Source organism: Pongo pygmaeus, chromosome 1 (genome assembly GCF_028885625.2).
Source record: "Pongo pygmaeus isolate AG05252 chromosome 1, NHGRI_mPonPyg2-v2.0_pri, whole genome shotgun sequence".
Taxonomy (NCBI): Eukaryota; Metazoa; Chordata; class Mammalia; order Primates; family Hominidae; genus Pongo; species Pongo pygmaeus.
In genome coordinates this window covers 215,381,801-215,400,125 of record NC_072373.2, presented here as the reverse complement: position 1 = coordinate 215,400,125, position 18,325 = coordinate 215,381,801, and the positions used below count along the sequence as shown (strand labels likewise).

Here is an 18,325-nt window from a genome sequence, read left to right as displayed (position 1 = left end):
CTAATTTTTATATTTTTTGTAGAGACAAGGTCTTGCTATGTTGCTGAGGCTCGTCTCGAGCTCCTAGGCTCAAACGGTCCTCCTACCTCAGCCTCCCAAAGTGTCGAGATTATAGGCATGAGCTACCACACCCAGCCACAAATACTTTCTTTACACTGAATTTAAATGATGAAATAGCCTTGACTCAGAGAATAGAAAGTAAATGTAATTGCTCATTTCAAATAAGCTTTAGGCATCCTCTCTGCATCTCTTGCAGTTGTAGTTTGAGAAATTGTTTGGTGTGGAAAAGTACTGATAAAGGTTGAAAATATAGTGGTATTTAAGATTTTTCTCCCTTATTTTTGTAGAGAAATTTTCTAGAGTCCTGGTGGAGCAGCAGCAGGACCGAGCCCGGAGAGAGCAAGAAAGGATTCGTCTGTTTTCTGCTGATCCCTTTGACCTTGAAGCTCAGGCAAAGATAGAAGAAGATATAAGGTAATGACCTGTTCATCTAAAGAACAAGACTTAGAGACTTCAGATTTCCCAAACTGCAGGTTATCTGACATTAGTTGGGCATCTGCTTAGAGGTAGCTTCTGTTGTGCAGTTGAGATAGTAACCTCAGTCTTTTAGGTTAGTCTCTCCTCTTTCATTTTCTATGCATTTCGATTCGACATGACAAAGATATAGGTGCTTAGTTTAATGACTTTCTTTGTAAAATTTTAAGGAAGACTCCCTGACTAGCAGACAGAGCATCATAACACAGCTCTAGATAAATGACCCCCGGACTGAGCAGAAACTACCATCTGGTGACACCACAAGGCTGGTTGCATATTACATGGGCTGATTTGACTCTCTTTCTTTAGACATATTGTATAAGTCCTGATTAAATCCAGGGCTTAAATATGATTGGATTAGAGAGGGCTCTGCGCCAATGGAACATTGGTAGTCCTAAGTCTGTTTTCCTGCTGCATTTCTTGTACTGGCCTCAGTGGATAAACTGAATGCTGGACATGTTTCCAGCTCTCAGTTTCTGTAATGCAGTGGTTCTCACCTGGGGCTATAGTAAAATCACATGAGAAGCTTTTAAAAATGCAGATGCTTGGGCTCTTCTCCCAAATCTGATGAATCAGAATTGTCAGGCATGGAGCTCAAGCAAGGACAGTGGCGCTGTTCCGGCCTCAGTCACACTGATAGTCACAAGCAAGATTCTGTTCAGTCGTTCTCTGAAAAAAAGGACAGCTGCTTTTCCTGCCTCAAGTCAGTTTTTGTTGCTAATTGTGAAGAACTTAGTATAACGAAGAAGAAGATAACAGCAACAATACTTACTACGCTTAGACTACTTAGCCTTTTAGGGACCGTGTCATCATTTCGGTTTCAGTTATTTAAATGAAGCCTAACTTGGTCATTGTATTACACTATCAACTTAGAAATCAAATCATGCTTTTTTAAACTTCTTATTCTTTTTATCTTTTTTTTTTTTTTTTTTTTTTTTTGAGACAAGGTCTCACTCTGTCACCCAGGCTGGAGTGCAGTGGCACAATCACAGTTGACTGCAGCCTGGACCTCCCCGAGACTGAGGTGTTCTCACCTTAGCCTCCCAAATAGCTGGGAATACAGGCATCTGCCATCACGCCCAGCTAATTTTTTCATTTTTTGTAGAGACAGGATTTCACTGTGTTGCGCAGGCTGGTCTTGAACTCCTGAGCTCATGCAATCCATGTGCCTCGGCCTCCCAAAGTGCTAGGATTATAGGCATGAGCCACTGCACATAGCCCTTCCTTCTTCTTCTTTTTTCTTTTTAATTTTTTCTTTTTTTTGAGACAGCGTTTCGCCATGTTGGCCAGGCTAGTCTCAAACTCCTGACCTCAATTGATCTCCTACCTCAGCCTCTCAAAGTGCTGGGATTACAAGTGTGAGCACTATGTCCTGCCTCTTACTCTTCTTACTAAATTTGAAATCAGAAATACAGGCTAGTCCTGGTGGCTCCTGCCTGTAATCCCAACACTTTGCTTGAAGCCAGGAGTTTGAGATCAGCCTGGGCAGCAAAGTGAGACTCTGTCTTTACAAAAAATAAAATAAATAAGCCAGGTGTGGTGGCATGCACCTGCAGTCCCAGCTACTCAGGAGGCTGAGGCAGGAAGATCACTTGAGCCCAGTAGTTGGAGGCTGCAGTAAGCTATGATTGTACCACTGCATTCCAACCTGGGCAAGAGAGTGAGACCCCCATCTTAGGAAAAAAAAAAGCAATATAATTGTACACTAGAATTAATTGACAGCCATAAGTCATTACGAAACTCCGTCTCAAAAAAATAAATAAGAATAGAAGTGAAATAGAGAGTGTCCATATGGCTCATGTTTCTTTCTAGGGCTTGAGTGAAGGAAATAGGGTGACACATCTATTCTCTTCCCCACCCCAGGCCTAAGACGGAGTCTTGCTCTGTCGCCCAGGCCTGAGTGCAGTGGCCCCATCTCGGCTCATTGCAGCCTCCACCTCCCAAGTTCAAGCAATTCTCCTGCCTCAGCCTTCTGAGTAGCTGGGATTACAGGCATGCACCACCACACCCGGCTATTTTGGTATTTTTAGTAAAGATGGAGTTTCACCATCTTGGCCAGGCTGTTCTCAAACTCCTGACCTCAGGTGATCCACCCTCCTCGTCCTCCCAAAGGGCTGGAATTACAGGTGTGAGCCACTGTGTCTGGCCGCATCCATTCTTTGAAAGGTGAAAACCTTGTACCTCTGAAGAGACTCTCTACATATGGACCCCAGAAAAGCCAAAGTAGCTGGTGTTATTGCAGAGGATTTTTTGTTGAAACTCCTTTGGGTTGGAGTCCATGCAAGATGAAGTATACAATTAATTTTAGGTTATTTCTATGTTTAATAATGTGCAATAGCATAAAACCTGTGTAATTATATAAAATGTCTATTAAAGTTTCATTTGGCTTGCTACACCAGTGATTACACAGGGTATGTGAACACTGAGGTTCGATAGTTTTCATATTTGCCTAAAGGAAGGTGCCTTTGACTTTCTGAGTTTAAATTCTGTTGCAAAATGACTGATAAAGCCATCGGTTCACTTGAGCTAGATTATTATTATGAAAAGAACAGAAACTGTAGTTACAGCAGGAGTCAGCAGAGTTTTTTTTGTTTATTTATTTTGAGACAGGGCCTCCGACGTTTAGGCTGGAGTGTGGTGGCACGATCATGGCTCATAGCCTCAACTTCTTAGGCTCAAGTGATCCTCCCCCATCAGCCTCCTGAGTAGCTGGGTCTATAGGCACACCACCATACCTGGCTAATTTTTCTTGTATTTTGTAGAGACGAGGTTTCACCGTGTTGCCCAGTCGTGTCTTGAAGTCCTGGGCTCGAGTGATCTGTCCAGCTCCCAGAGTGCTTGGATTATGGGTGTGAGCCACCACGCTTGGCGTGAGGTTTATTTTTTGTTTGTTTGTTTGTTGAAGAGACAGGGTCAGCACCATAAAACAGGGCAAAAAAAAAAAAAAAGTGTCTTGCTCTGTCATCTAGGCTGGAGTGCAGTGGTGCCATCCTAGCTCACTGCAGCCTCAGCCTCCCAGGACCAAGCAATCTCTTGCCTCAGTCTCCTGAATAGCTGGGACTACAGGCTTGTGCTACCATGCCCAGCTAATTATAGTGATAGGGTCTCACTGTGTTGCCCAGGCTGGTGTCAAACTCCTGGCCTCAAGTGATCCTCCTGCCTTGGCCTCCCAAAGTGCTGGTATTATAGGCATGAGCCGCTGTGCCAGGCCTTAGTGGACTTTCTATAAATGGGCAGATAGTAAATATTTTAGTCTTTGCAGACCATACAATCTGTGTTGCTCATGTTCAACTCCGCTGCTGCCATGTGAAAGCAGCCATAGACAGTAGGACAATATGTAAATGCACTGTATCACTGTGTTCCCATAAAACTTTTTTTGCCTAAACAGCAGGCTATGATTTACCAACCCTGGATTTACAGTGTAGGTTATCCCGAATCTTAGAACCTGTTCTGTTAGTGTCTCAGTCTTCAGGTAAGTTGCCCAGCCACTGACCTAGTTTCCATTAATGTTGGTAGTATTTGATAATGTTTTTAAAAGGAGATTGATTCATGCTGTTTTAAGGTAGTAGAAAGAAACTGGGAATAAACATGAGATGTTGGAGTAAGCAAGAACTCCTTTTTGTTGCTTTTCTCATGTAAGAATTAGAGTTGTGTTGATTTTTTTGTTTTCTTTTCCTTCCTTTTGCTGGGGAGAGATAGGGTTTCACCATGTTGCCCAGGCTGGTCTGAAACTCCTGATCTCAAACTCCTGAGCTCAAGGGATCCACCTATTTTGGCCTTCCAAAGAAAGTGCTGGGACTACAGGTGTGAGCCACTGCACCTGGCATGTTGATTTTTTTTTTTTTTTTTTTGGTGTCTCACTCTGTCTCCCAGGCTGGAGTATAGTGGTGCGATCTCAGCTCACTGCAACCTCCGCCTCGCGGGTTCAAGCAATTCTACTGCCTCAGCCTCCTGAGTAGCTGGGATTACAGGTGAATGCCACCACGCCCGGCTAGTTTTTCTATTATTAGTAGAGATGGGGTTTCACCATGTTGGCCAGACTGGTCTTGAACTCCTGACCCCCGGTGATCCACCTGCTTTGGCCTCCCAAAGTGTTGGGATTACAGGCATGAGCCACCGTGCGTGGCCAGCATGTTGAATTTTTAAACAAATTATTTCATGGATCAAATGAACTATGAAACACATGTAGTTTTAAGCGATGGATGCAATTTTTTTGTAGCATAAGCTGTTATATGAGCACTGTATACTAGATGCTTTGTACCTCTTGGCAACCTAGGTAACAATTATCCTTAGTGTACAGGTTAGAAAACCCAGCCCTGGAGATGAAGCAGCAGGTGCAGCACAAGAAGTTGAAATATTTGTGTTTTCTGTTTGTGAACTTTTTGTAATGTTCTGGGCTTAGGAAATGTATTCAGATACCCAGTAAATCCTCAGTTAAAATTGGAACATTCCCGAAATTCTAACATTCTGCCAGAAAAATGCGGTTGTAACCCTTGCTCTCCAGTTTCTTATTTCTGAGCATATAAAGGCAGCTCAGTGTCTTACATAGGGTAATTTTTATGCCTTTAGATTTTCTGCCAGCTGTTTATCTTACTGCCTCTTAGGAAATGATCTCTTGCCCCATATAGCACCAATTTTTCTATGACTCGGCTGCTGTGCTTGGGGCAAAAGATATGTACAAATCTGTTTTTTAATATTATGACTTTGAAACTAATTTCTCTCCATGGAATTAATGCTTTCAGTGTCCCTGGTCTTGTTCTGTTACAGGCAACAGAACATTGAGGAAAACATGACAATAGCTATGGAAGAGGCTCCGGAAAGTTTTGGCCAAGTAGTGATGCTTTATATTAACTGCAAAGTGAATGGACATCCTGTGAAAGCCTTTGTTGACTCAGGTGACGTCTCTGTCTTTTATTTCTTGGTCTCCCCTCCAACATCTTTACCTGACACGGGAGAAGGGGAGGCTCAAGCATCCGTTCAGATGGCTGTACTTTTTTCTTTTTTCTTTTTTTTTTTTTTGAGACAGAGTCTTGCTCTGTCACCCAGGCCAAAGTGCAGTGGCGTGATCTTGGCTCACTGCAACCTCTGTCTCCTGGGTTCAAGTCATTCTCCAGCCCCGGCCTCCCGAGTAGCTGGGATTACAGGCGCCTACCACCACGCCCGGCTAATTTTTACATTTTTAGTAGAGATGGGGTTTCACCATGTTGGTCAGGCTGGTCTTGAACTCCTGACCTCAAGTGATCCACTGCGCCTGGCCCAGATGGCTGTAGGTCTTTAGGCTGCTAACTCACCAGCCTGGGACTTAACTGTTTCACTTGCCAGGCATTCTGTTGGTGTTAGGTTTCTTTCTTTAATCATTTCTTAACCAATTTTGTATTTTGTGGTGTCTCCTTTATCTTCCTAGCTCCCCTTATGTAGCATCCTGAATTTCTTGGATATTTCTGTAAAAAACTGGGAATACATAGGTTTAGAAGAAGGAGCTATAAAAGGAGTTGCGTAGGGTATAGGTCAAACACATTTCAGCCTGGCCTGTGCAACAGCACTTTGCCAAGATTTGGGAGCAGTGTAAAGCTGTCTGGGTATGGTTCTTACCCTTAAAGAACTTAACAACCAGGTAAGGAGACAGGGATTCTTCTGCTTGAGGGTTCAGTTAATTCACATACTAGTTGGCACCTTTTCTGTCAGTAACAACTGTTTGCTTTTTAATAAGACTACACCATGCAGCATTTTGTGGGTGTATGACTGAGTGGTCTCATACATCTTAATTCTGGGTGTCTCACTCAAGGCTGTAAGATAGGTGAGTTCCTAGAGTAAAAAAATTCCTTGCTCAAATAATATTTTCCCCCTTCGCTGTATATTTCTATATAAAAAGGAAAAAAAGTATTTTCTTTCATTTATTCATCTACACATTCCTGAGCACAGGCTGAGTTTCAGCTCTCTCTCTCTCATTTTTTAAAGAGAGGGTCTCTGTCACCCAGGCTAGAGTGCGGTGGTGCAGTCAGCTCACTTCAGCCTCCAACTCCTGGGCTCAGGTGATCCTCCAGCCTCAGCCTCTCAAGTAGCTGGAACTACAGGCATGTGCACCCATACCTGGCTGATTTTTTAACTTTTTGTAGAGACAGGGTTCCCCTGTATTGTGCAGGCTGATTGGGAACTCCTGGCCTCAACTCTCATTAAGAGTTTGTACCTTGAGACTGGGTGTAGTGGCTCATGCTTGTAATTCCAGCATTTTGGGAGGGTGAGATGGGAGAATTGCTTGAGCCCAGGAGTTTTGAGACCAGCCTAGGCAATATGGGGAAACCTCGCCTCTACAAAAAATACAAAAATTAGCCGGGTGTGGTGGTGCATACCTGTAGTCCCAGCTACTGGGGAGACTGAGGTGGGAAGATCACCTGAGCCTGTGGTGACAGCAGAGGTCAGGGCTGCAGTGAGCTATGATCATGCCACTGTGCCCCAGCTTGGGTGAGTGAGACCCTGCCTTCGGGGAAAAAAAAAAGGAGTTTGTATCTTGAGATACAGACATTCCTGGGAGAAGTAAATTTGCTGATTATTCAGTTTAAAAAATATCTGTTATGTGTAGGGCCTTGTGCTGAGTGCTTGGTGATAAGACTTAGTGACTGGAGCCTCAGAGGTCCCCTGTGTGAGTGACAGACAAACACATAGGAGACGCTAATAGAATACTCAGTGTGTATTGATTCCTTATTGTGTGCCAAGCACCATGCTAGGTGCTTAATATAATCATCTTACTCAATTTTATTTCATCCTCAGAACATTTCTATGTACTTTGTTCTACTATAATTCCTGTTTTATCCATAAGGAAACATAGATATAGAGAGGTCACATTCTCTACTCTGTCTTTTACACATAAGGAAACTTAGAGGGATCAAGTCACGCTTCCAGGTATACAGAGTTCGTGGGTGGTGGGCTTTGGATTCAGCCCCAGGTCCCCTTGATGCCAGAAATCTCAACCACTGTGCAAAAATCAGGTGAATGTTGGATGGCTGTAGAGACCACATTCTCACTCTGACCGAGGTGCTCAGGAGAGTCTTTCCAAAAGATAGCATTTGAGCTGAGGCTTTGGAAAATGCAGGAGAGCAGTGAAAGGGGCCCTTCTCATCCTGGGTTGCTTACTTTAATAACTTGCTTTTGTAAATTAAAGTTAAGGAGGAAGAAAAGAGAGAATTGCCTTTCCAAATTCCCTTTTCCTTCATTATTTCTGGGCCTTTTTGAATCTAACCTTTCTGAAATGCCAAGAACTTTTATTGCTTATAAAGTGTAGGGTACCTGTGAGTAATATGAGCAGGAAGTGTTGGAATTGAGTGAGAGGCGAGGTCATTGCAAAAGGGCAGTCAGTTAGGGAGGAAGTGGGTCTTGAGCTGGATCTTGAAGCATCGGTGGAATTCAGAAAAAAAAGCAGGGGAGGGAGCATTTTACAGGAGGGTCAAAGTGAGTGAATGGCAAAGGGGACATATTCCTCCTGCTGAAGCAGAGGGTTTAGAGTAGTTGGAATGTAAGGCTGGAAAGAAATGGTGGAGCCAGGATGGGGTGGGATCTGAAGCTGTGGTGATGGTGGTTTGAAACTAATCTCATAAGGAGTGGAAACCATTGAGGACTTTTAAGCAGATGAAGAAGTAAGTGATTTGAAAATGGTGCTATTGGCCCAGTGCAGTGGCTCAAACCTGTAATCCGAGCACTTTGGGAGGCTGAGGCGGGTAGATCACTTGAGGTCAGGAGTTCAAGACCAGCCTGGCCAACGTGGTGAAACCCCATATCTACTAAAAATACAAAATCAGCCAGGCATGATGGTGGCATGCCTGTAATCCCAGCTACTTAGGAGGCTGAGGCAGGACAATCGCCTGAACCCGGGAGGCAGAGATTGCAGTGGGCTGAGATCACACCACTGCACTCCAGCCTGGGCAACAGAGCAAAACTGTGTTTCCAAAAAAAAAAAAAAAAAAAAGTGATATTTTAGGAAAACTAAAGGTGGACACAAATCTGGAAAATTCTGTACCCCTAAGGGTCACAACAATATCCTTGCTTTAAATTACGCATCTACGGAGTGGTTTGGAAGCCAGAACAATTGTCCTCTTGTAAGGGAATGGCAGTGTAAGCCAGGCTGATCACTATGGTTAGAAGAAACAGCATCAGGACAGGCACAGTAGCTCAAACCTGTAATCCCAGCACTTTGGGAGGCCAAGGCGGGTGGATCACCTGAGGTCAGGAGTTCAAGACCAGCCTGGCCAACGTGGTGAAGCCCCATCTCTACTAAAAATACAAAAAATAGCCAGGCATGGTGGTACTTGCCTCTAATCCCAGCTACTTGGGAGGCTGAGACAGGAGAATCGCTTGAACCCAGGAGATGGAGCTTGCAGTGAGCCGAGATTGCGCCATTGAACTCCATCCTGGGCAACAAGAGTGAAACTCAGTCTCAAAAAAAAAAAAAAGAAGGAAGGGCATCAGAAATAGCAGAAATTGCGTAGACCTTATTTACAGGTTTGAGAAGAAAGAAGACTAGGAGAAGAGTCAAAAGTGAACAATGCCCGGGTTTTATGGCTGCGAGAAAATAATCCCATTGGCAAAGACAGAGAAATCCAAAGTGGGAATTATTTGGGGAGAAAGAGTTTTATGCCTGTTGGCTTTGACAGAAATGTCCAGTGCATAAGAATGTAGAACTAGAGTGTCAGGGAGAAATTAGGATTGTAAAGATTACAGAAGCGACTGTGTTCTACATAGGCCAGCCCGCCGTGTACATGTTTCTGGGAGAGAAAATAACCTAAGTGCCCTCATATTTAAAGGGAAGAGAGTCTAATTGTTGGAGCAGAGTATGGGAGTCCACTTCTAAATTTTGGAAGACTGCATGATTTATTAATAGTAGACTATAGCGTCCCAGTGTGGGGTTTTTGTTTTTAATTTTACTTTTTGAGCAGATAAAGTAGTAAATAACGTACTTACCTGCTTACATAGTGAGACAGGATATTACTATGTTGCCCTAGCTGGTTTCCCACTCCTTGGCTCAGGTGATCCTCCTGTCTTGGCCTCCTAAAGTACGATTACAGGCGTGAGTCACTACACCCAGCCCAAAATTTGATATAAAAACAACTTGATAGGGCCAGACACTGTGGCTCACACCTGTAATGCCAACACTTTGGGAAGCTGAGGTGGGCGGATCACTTGAGGTGAGGAGTTCCAGACCACCCTGGCCAGCGTGGTAAAACCCCATCTCTACTAAAAATACAAAAATTAGCTGGACGTGCCGGGCGCAGTGGCTCACGCCTGTAATCCCAGCACTTTGGGAGGCCGAGACAGGTGGATCACGAAGTCAGGAGATCGAGACCATCCTGGCTAACACGATGAAACCCCATCTCTACTAAAAATACGAAAAATTAGCCGGGCATGGTGGCGGGCGACTGTAGTCGCAGCTACTTGGGAGGCTGAGGCAGGAGAATGGTGTGAACCCAGGAGGCGGAGCTTGCAGTGAGCTGAGACTGCGTCACTGCGCTCCAGCCTGGGCGACAGAGCGAGACTGTCTCAACAAAAAAAAAAAAAAAAAAAAAAAAGCTAGACATGATGGCGCAAGCCTGTTAATCCCAGGTACTCAGGAGGCTGACGCGGGAGAATCGTTTGAAGCTAGGAGGTGACGGCTTAGAGATACTCGGTAAGAAGTGCAAAGTACTGCTAATTTAGCATTGCCATCTGTAAACACAGGACGTAACTGCTTTCTACTGGTGAAGTTTTAAAATGTCATTTAATTATTGCATCGCTACAGAATATTCTTCCCTCAGTGTCAAATTTTACATCGTGTTTCAGATTACAGAGTAGAACTGAAAGTTGAATTAGGCAGGGCAGGACACTTGCTAGGTAGAAATGATTTTATAGAGACAAAAGCCTTGGGGTGTGCTTGGTTTTTGCTTTGTTATTATTTAGGCGCTGTATTTTGAGTCTTCTCACAAAGTGGATTTTGTTTTTATTGTCTGATGTTTCTCTACTCCTCCAGGTGCCCAGATGACTATTATGAGCCAAGCTTGTGCAGAAAGGTGTAATATAATGAGACTGGTGGACCGTCGGTGGGCAGGGATTGCCAAAGGAGTGGGCACCCAGAAGATTATTGGAAGGGTACATCTAGGTGAGCAAAAGGCACTGGGGCTTGCTGTCTTTCTATAGGCTTATTTGTAGGTAGGGTAGTCGATTTTCAAGTTTTTAGAGGGTCTTTTGTTGTTCTTATTTTGTTGTTGTTGTTTTAAATGCCTTTTGTGTGGGTATGTCTGAGTTAGTAAGCTTAATTTCTAGAAGTTTTAAATCCTGTCTGTCAAAGTTATGTGTTTCTGCTGGTTACAAACAAGTAGTCTCCTCTACGTTTCTGTTTCCTGAAGAGATAATCCCTTTCCGTCATTTTAGCTGATTTATTTTGATACTTACCTCCATATTTCTAAATAACATGTTTATTTTGCTGTTTACTCATATGACTGTGTTTGAGAGCTGAGCCATCTAATTGAATGTGATTGCTTTTCTTTCATGGCTAGTATTATTTTCTCTTAGAATTAATAATTGTCCTGTTTTTCTTACTTGGTTTCTTGCGTAGTATTCATCCCAGACATTTCCTAATTATGTAAATCTCCTTTCAAGCACATCCAATAGCCTGTACATTTCATCCTATCAAAGACACTTCTTGAGCCTGGACTGGCAGTTTCAGGCCTGCTTCAGAGCTGCTGTTTTGGAATTTAACTTGACTGAGTCCTGCAGATTCCTTTCTCTTCTGTCTTGTGTTGGATTACATGAATCCCTTGTCTTCCTCTTTTGTATCTGCTCCTCAGTTTATTGGAGTGCATCATCCAGTAGCTTTCTTAGAAGAGGTGCATGGGAGTAAATTGAGACTAAGTATCAGACATGTCTTTTTTCCCTACATTCTACTGGTCTGCCTAGGTTGGAAATCATTTTCCTTCACAATTTTGAGGCATTACCCCTTAACCTTTTCACTGTCAGTGTTGCTGTAGTGAGGCTAGATTCTGTTCCGATTCTTGATCCTTTATGTGAAAGCTTTCTTTTTCTTTTCAGTATTTTTTTTTTTTTTTTTTTTTTGAGACGGAGTCTCTCTCTGTCGCCCAGGCTGGAGTGCAGTGGCACTATCTCAGCTCACTGCAAGCTCCACCTCCTGGGTTCACACCATTCTCCTGCCTCAGCCTCCCAAGTAGCTGGGACTACAGGCACCCGCCACTGCGCCCGGCTAATTTTTTGTATTTTTAGTAGAGACGGGGTTTCACTGTGTTAGCCAGAATGGTCTCCATCTCCTGACCTCGTGATCCGCCCGCCTCAGCCTCCCAAAATGCTGGGATTACAGGCGTGAGCCACCGCTCCCGGCCTCTTTTCTGTTTTTTTGAAACAGTCTTTGTTCTGTCGCCCAGGCTGGAGTGCAGTGGCACGATCTCAGCTCACTGCAACCTCCGCCTCCCCGGTTCAAGCGATTCTCCTGACTCAGCCTCCCTGAGTAGCTGGGATCACAAGCGCGCACCACCACACCTAGCTAATTTTTGTATTCTTAATAGAGACGGAGTTTTGCCATATTGGCCAGGATGATCTCTCTTAAATTCCTGGCCTCAAGTGATCCACCCACGAGGCCTCCCATAGTGCTGGGATTATGGTGTGAGCCACCGTGCCCAGCCTTCTTTTTCTTCTTTGAAGCTTGTAGATCTTCCCTTTGACCTCAGTGTTTTGAATTTTCACAATGCATGCTTGGGTGTGGATCTCTTCTCATATACTGTACTAGGTACTTGGTAACCTGTGCAGTCTAGACGCTCACATCCCTCCGTTCTGGGGACTTTCTCTGAATTATTTTGACGATGATTTTCTCCCCTCTGGAATGTCTGTTATTCAGGTAGGATAATCTCTCCTGGACTTGTCCTCTAGTTTTCTTCTCTTTTGTTTTTCTGTGGGATTTCTTCAACTTTGTCTTCCAGCCTTTGTGTTGGATTTTGTATTTGTTTGTATTTTACTTTAGATGGTTTTCATAAATGTCTTGTGATCCTTGACATCAGCTCACATTGAAGAGTGGGCCACTGGCTGGCCGCGATGGCTCACACCTATAATCCCAGTGCTTTAGGAGGCTCATGTGGGACGATGGCTTGAGGCCAGGAGTTTGAGACCAGCCTGGGCAACATAGGGAGAACTCGTCTCTACAAAAAATATTTTTAAATAGCCGGGTGTGGTGGCAAGTGCCGATAGTGCCAGCTACTCAAGAGGCTAAGGCAGGAGGATTGCTTGAGCCAGGGAGATAGAGGCTGCAGTGAGCTGTGTTCATACTCCTGTACTCCAGCTTGGATGACAGTGAGACCTCGTCTCAAAAAAAAAAAAAAAGAGTGGGCCACCAAAAGGCTTGTTTGGTAAATGACCTGGGTAGGCAGCCATGGCCCTTGTGGCCTTCACTGTAGGGTGGCTCTGAAAGTTGGGAGGGAGAAGAAGGTTCGCATCTCAGTTGGGTTTTATTTATTCCCCCTGGTTTTCAGTTAGATACTTGTTCTGTCCCTGTCTCCCTCCATGCTCACCTCTGTTAAGAGTGCCTCTGTTTCACCCTCTCCAGAAAATAAGCTCTAGTCTGCTACTGGGGTGAAGGGTCTCCTGGCCTAGCAGAGTGCGGGAGGGACACCCCAAGGGCTAACTGTGCCTCTGCAGCTTTCCCGCCAGCCTTGCTGCTTTGGGCCCATCTCTCCTCCTATCTGCAGAGGTATTTATGACCAGTTCCCATGCCCCATAGGAGTTCTGTGATGTCAGTTGGGTTGCTGCTCAGTTTTCCTCACTGTCATCTGCTTTTTAGCTCTAAAATTTTGTTCCTGTCGTCTCTACTATTATATTTGGCGTTAAAAATATATGCCTTAGGGCTGGGCACGGTGGCTCACGCCTGTAATCCCAGCACTTTGGGACGCCGAGGCAGGTGGATCACCTGAGGTCAGGAGTTTGAGACCAGCCTGGCCAACATGGTGAAACCCTGTCTCTACCGAAAATACAAAAATTAGCCCGACGTGGTGGCGGGTGCCTGTAATCCCAGCTATTCAGGAGGCTGAGGCAGGAGAATCGCTTGAACCTGGGAGGCAGAGGTTGCAGTAAGCCAAGGTTGTGCCATTTCACTCCAGCCTGGGCAACAAGAGTGAAACTCCATCTCAAAAGAAAAAAAAAATGTGTGCCTTAGACAAAACCCAAAAACCTTTTTTGTAATGTTTTAGGAGTAAATGTAGATAAATGCATGTGTTCAGTCCTTCATCTCTAATCAGAATTGTTTTTGTTTTCTTCTTTCATTATCCATTTAATAGATGCTTACTATAGAGAACTTCAAAAGTATAGAAATGTGAGATGAAGGAAAAAAAATCCCTTAAATTCCTGTAGTGAGAATCAACCACCAGTATCATTTGGGCATATCTCCTTCTGGTCTTTTTTCTGTACACTTTTTTATCTTACAAAAGGTGATTATTTCATGTTTAAAATTTTATATTCTGCTCTAAGAAAAAGTGAAACAACATTTTCCCAATGTCACCATAAATTTCAAAAGAATTATTTAAATAAATGATTAAATGTATAGCATTCTGTTGCAGGTTTAAGGATCAGCTTTTGGGTTGTTTCTTTTTTTCTTTTTCTTTTTCTTTTTTTTTTTTTGAAACAGAGTCTCACTCTGTTGCCCACACTGGAGTGCAGTGGCGTAATCTTGGCTCACTGCAACCTGTGCCTCCCAGGTTCAAACGATTCTCCTGCCTCAGCCTCCCGAATAGCTGGGATTACAGGCACCTGCTACCACACCGGGGTAATTTTTGGATTTTTAGTAGAGACAGGGTTTCATCATGTTGCCCAGGCTGGTCTCGAACTCCTGAACTCAAAGTGATTCGCCTGCCTCAGCCTTCCAAAGTGCTAGGATTACAGGCGTGAGCTGCTGCGCCTGGCTGGTGATGTTTCCTATTAGAACATGGCAGTATGGTTTTCTGCACATTTTGATTTTTTTCCCCCTAGTCAAGATTTCTATAAGTGAAACTACTGAATCAAAGTTACAGGTGCTTTAGGACTCTTGATATGTTGCTAACCTGTACCAATCTGGTTTATCCACCACTGAATGAATATTCATCTTAGTGTCCTATACTGTTAAGCAATATTTGTTTTCCCTCTTAAATTTACAAATAAGGTGGGTGTGGTGGCTCATGCCTGAAATCCCAGCACTTCGAGAGGCCAGGGTGGGCAGATTGCTTGAGCTCAGGAGTTTGAGACCAGCCTGGGGGCCATAGCGAAACCACATCTCTACTAAAACTACAAAAAATTAGCCGGTTGTCATGACGTACGCCTGTAGTCCCAGCTACTCAGGAGGCTGAGGTGAGAGGATCACTTGAACCCGGGAGGCAAAGGTTGCAGTGAGCCGAGATCATGCCAGTGTACTTCAGCCTGGACAATAGAGCAATACTCTTTTCCCAAAAAAAAATTTTTTTTTCCAAATAAAAGAGTGGTTTCTTATTGTAAGTTACTTTTTTTTCATTGCAAATGATAGTTTTTCTACAAATTTGCTCTTCCTTTCTTTTGAAATATGTATGTCTGTTTATTAGGGTCTTTGTGTTTCTCTTATTGATTTGTGTAGGATAAAGATAGTTCAACTACCTTACACTTTCCTAAACACAGTAGGACTGAGAGTTTTGCAGGAATACCATAAACTGGTTCCTTCAGGGGCTGAGTTCTCAGATTTTTGATGGCTTTAAGTGAGAAGATAATAGGAAGAGACAAAATAAGTACCAAGCTCTGTGGCCATCCTTGTGGATTTTACAACCGTGGCTATGATCAGCATGAAAAAACCCTTATAGCAATAGGGGAAACCTAAATAAAAGGAAAGCTTTACCGTGGATTAGAAGATTCAGTATGTTGGGGGTGGCAATTCTCCCACATTCATCCACAGAACCATTGAGATGCCATCAAAATCCGGATAGTTTTTTGTGAGACTGAATGTGCTCATTTTAAATTTGGCGTGGGCCCTATATTGTGAGAATGGACAAAATACTCTAGAACAACATTGCCTTCTAGATATCAAAGGACTGTCTAGAAGATATGAGTAGAAACAAACCCATGATTCTATGAACCTTGATCAATGAGAAGAAGTCTTACAGAGCAATGGGGAAATGTTAGGAAATGTTGCTGGGACAAGAGGTATCCATGGGGAGAAATGAATTAGAAATCGGACCCTACCCACACCACACAAGCGAATTCAGAGTAAACACCTGGATACAGGGGAGGGAGGATTGCTTGAGCCTAGGAGTTTGAGACCAGCCTGGGCAACATAGCAGACCCTGTCTCAAAAAAAAAAAAACCCTAAAACCTAGATGTGGAAAGGAAAATTAAAGATTTTAGAAGAAAATACACAATATCTTGTGTAAGGAAGGAGTTCTTTAAAAATAGGTCATCTGCTGGGTGTGGTGGCTCACTCCTGTAATCCCAGCACTTTGGGAGGCCAAGGCAGGGATGAGTGCCTGAGGCCAGAAGTTCAAGACCAGCCTGGTCAATATAGCGAGACTCAATCTCTACAAAAAGTTTTTGGCTGGGTGCAGTGGCTCACGCCTGTAATCCCAGCACGTTGGGAGGCCAAGGTGGGTGGATCACGTGAGGTCAGGAGTTCAAGACCAGCCTGGCTAACATGGTGAAACCCTGTGTCTACTAAAAATGTAAAAATTAGCTGGGCGTGGTGGCGCCCATTTGTAATCCCATCTACTTGGAAGGTTTAGGCAGAGAATCAGAGAACACAGGAGGCAGAAGTTGCGGTGAGCCGAGATCACGCCACTGCACTCCAGCCTGGGCAACAGAGCAAGACTGTCTCAAAAAATAGTAATGAAAAGAACTTTTCAGCTGGACACGGTGGCTCATGCCTGTAATCCCAGCACTTTGGGAGGCCGAGGTGGGTAGATAACCTGAGGCCGAGAGTTTGAGACCAGCCTGACCAACATGGCAAAACCCCGTCTCTACTAAAAATACCAAAATTAGCCAGGCGTGGTGGCACATGCCTGTAATCCCAGCTACTTGGGAGGCTGAGGCAAGAGAATCACTTAAACCCGGAAGGCAGAGGTTGCCGTGAGCCAGGATTGTGCCATTGCACTCCAGCCTGGGCAACAAGAGCAAAATTCCATCTCTCTTTTGAAGTATGTAACAATAACCTTTTCTCTTCATGTGCTTTTTAGCTCAGGTTCAGATTGAAGGAGATTTTTTGCCATGTTCCTTCTCTATACTTGAGGAACAGCCCATGGACATGCTTCTGGGACTGGACATGCTTAAACGGCACCAGGTAATTAAGAGCTTCACTTACTTTTTTTTGCATCTGCTTTTTGTAATATGGTTATTATCACATTATTTCTATTGGTTACATATACTGGAAAACTAAGAAATAACGACTTTTCAAACCTGGAAATGTCCTTAAATTATGTTGCTAGACAAAGGTTGAAATGATGTGTCAATATAGATAGAATCTGTTTTTGTGAAATCTCTCTGCGAATCTGTTAAATCTTGCCAAGTGTTTTGAGATTGTAAAGGACAGTTTGGTTCCCTTGTATAATTTTCAGATTCTGGTTAGATCCTGATTAGTAGTTTTTTGATGACCTGATTTAAAAGTGTGAGTCAAGTAAGTCTTTAGCATTCTCTGATGCTGATCAAACAGTACTTGGGAAGAAGACCTTCAAGGTTAAGGAAGGTATATGTTGGGAGTGAAAGTGTTTATTTAGTACAGGGTGCATAATTAATATATTAATTTGTGTTGATATTTATCTTTCTGCTCTAAAGCACAATAGTTTAAGATATACTGCTGTCATTGAAGAAGCAGTTAGTCCACTGAGTATTTAGACGAGATTAGGCGTGTTCAGGGTGGTATGGCTGTAGACCCCACTGGGTACTTCACATTTTTCACAGTAGGGTTTTGTATCCAGTCAACCTGCCAGGTGCAGTGGTGCATGCCTGTAATTCCAGCATTTTGGGAGGCCAAGGAGGGAGGATTGCTTGAGGCCAGAATGAGTTTGAGACCAGTCTGGGTGACTTAGTGAGACCCTGTCTGTACAAAAAATACAAAAATTAGCTAGGCGTGGTGGTACATTAGCTACTCATGAGGCTGAGGCAAGAGGATCCCTTGCGACCAGGCTGCAGTGAGTCAAGATTGTGCCACTACACTTCAGCCCAGGTAACAGAGCAAAATCACATCTCAAAAAACAAAATTGAGTTAAAAACAATTGAAAATACAGCTAATCAGTATTTTTATGTCACTATTTTAAAATATTTCTGTAAAAGTAGATGCATCATATTGATAATAAGACACAGCATTCTATTTATTTATTTATTTATTTTGAGACGGAGTCTTGCTCGTTTGCCCAGGCTGGAGTGCAGTGGCGCAATCTTGGCTCACTGCAAGCTTCGCCTCCTGGGTTCACGCCATTCTCCTGCCTCAGCCTCCCGAGTAGCTGGGACTACAGGCACCTGCCACCACGCCCGGCTAATTTTTGTATTTTTAATAGAGAGGGGGTTTCACCTTGTTAGCCAGGTTGGTGTCTTATCTCCTGACCTCGTGATCCGCCCACCTCAGCCTCCCAAAGTGCTAGGATTACAGGCGTGAGCCACCACACCCGGCTCACAGCATTCTAAATAGAACGAATGAATGAATGAATGTATGTATCAATAAAACCTTGTCACTGCCTTTCATTAGTTTTTTAGTCATGGTATAGACCAGCATTCTCCAACTTTATAGATGTAAATCATATATGTGCACAACTGTCTATTAAGTAGTTATAAAATACACAAAAACTGAAGT

At 43.6% G+C, this 18,325-nt stretch overlaps 1 protein-coding gene across 1 annotated transcript in view; it reads left to right on the top strand.

Annotated features, from left to right (window-relative positions):
* The window catches only part of DDI2 (DNA damage inducible 1 homolog 2), a 50,766-nt gene that overhangs the window by 14,712 nt on the left and 17,729 nt on the right, over nucleotides 1-18,325 (top strand). Inside the window, exons 4-7 of the mRNA XM_054437292.2 lie at nucleotides 348-474; nucleotides 5,302-5,429; nucleotides 10,529-10,657; nucleotides 16,716-16,819. Of these exons, the coding sequence (XP_054293267.1) occupies nucleotides 348-474; nucleotides 5,302-5,429; nucleotides 10,529-10,657; nucleotides 16,716-16,819 (488 nt within the window). The remainder of the gene's footprint in view (nucleotides 1-347; nucleotides 475-5,301; nucleotides 5,430-10,528; nucleotides 10,658-16,715; nucleotides 16,820-18,325) is intronic.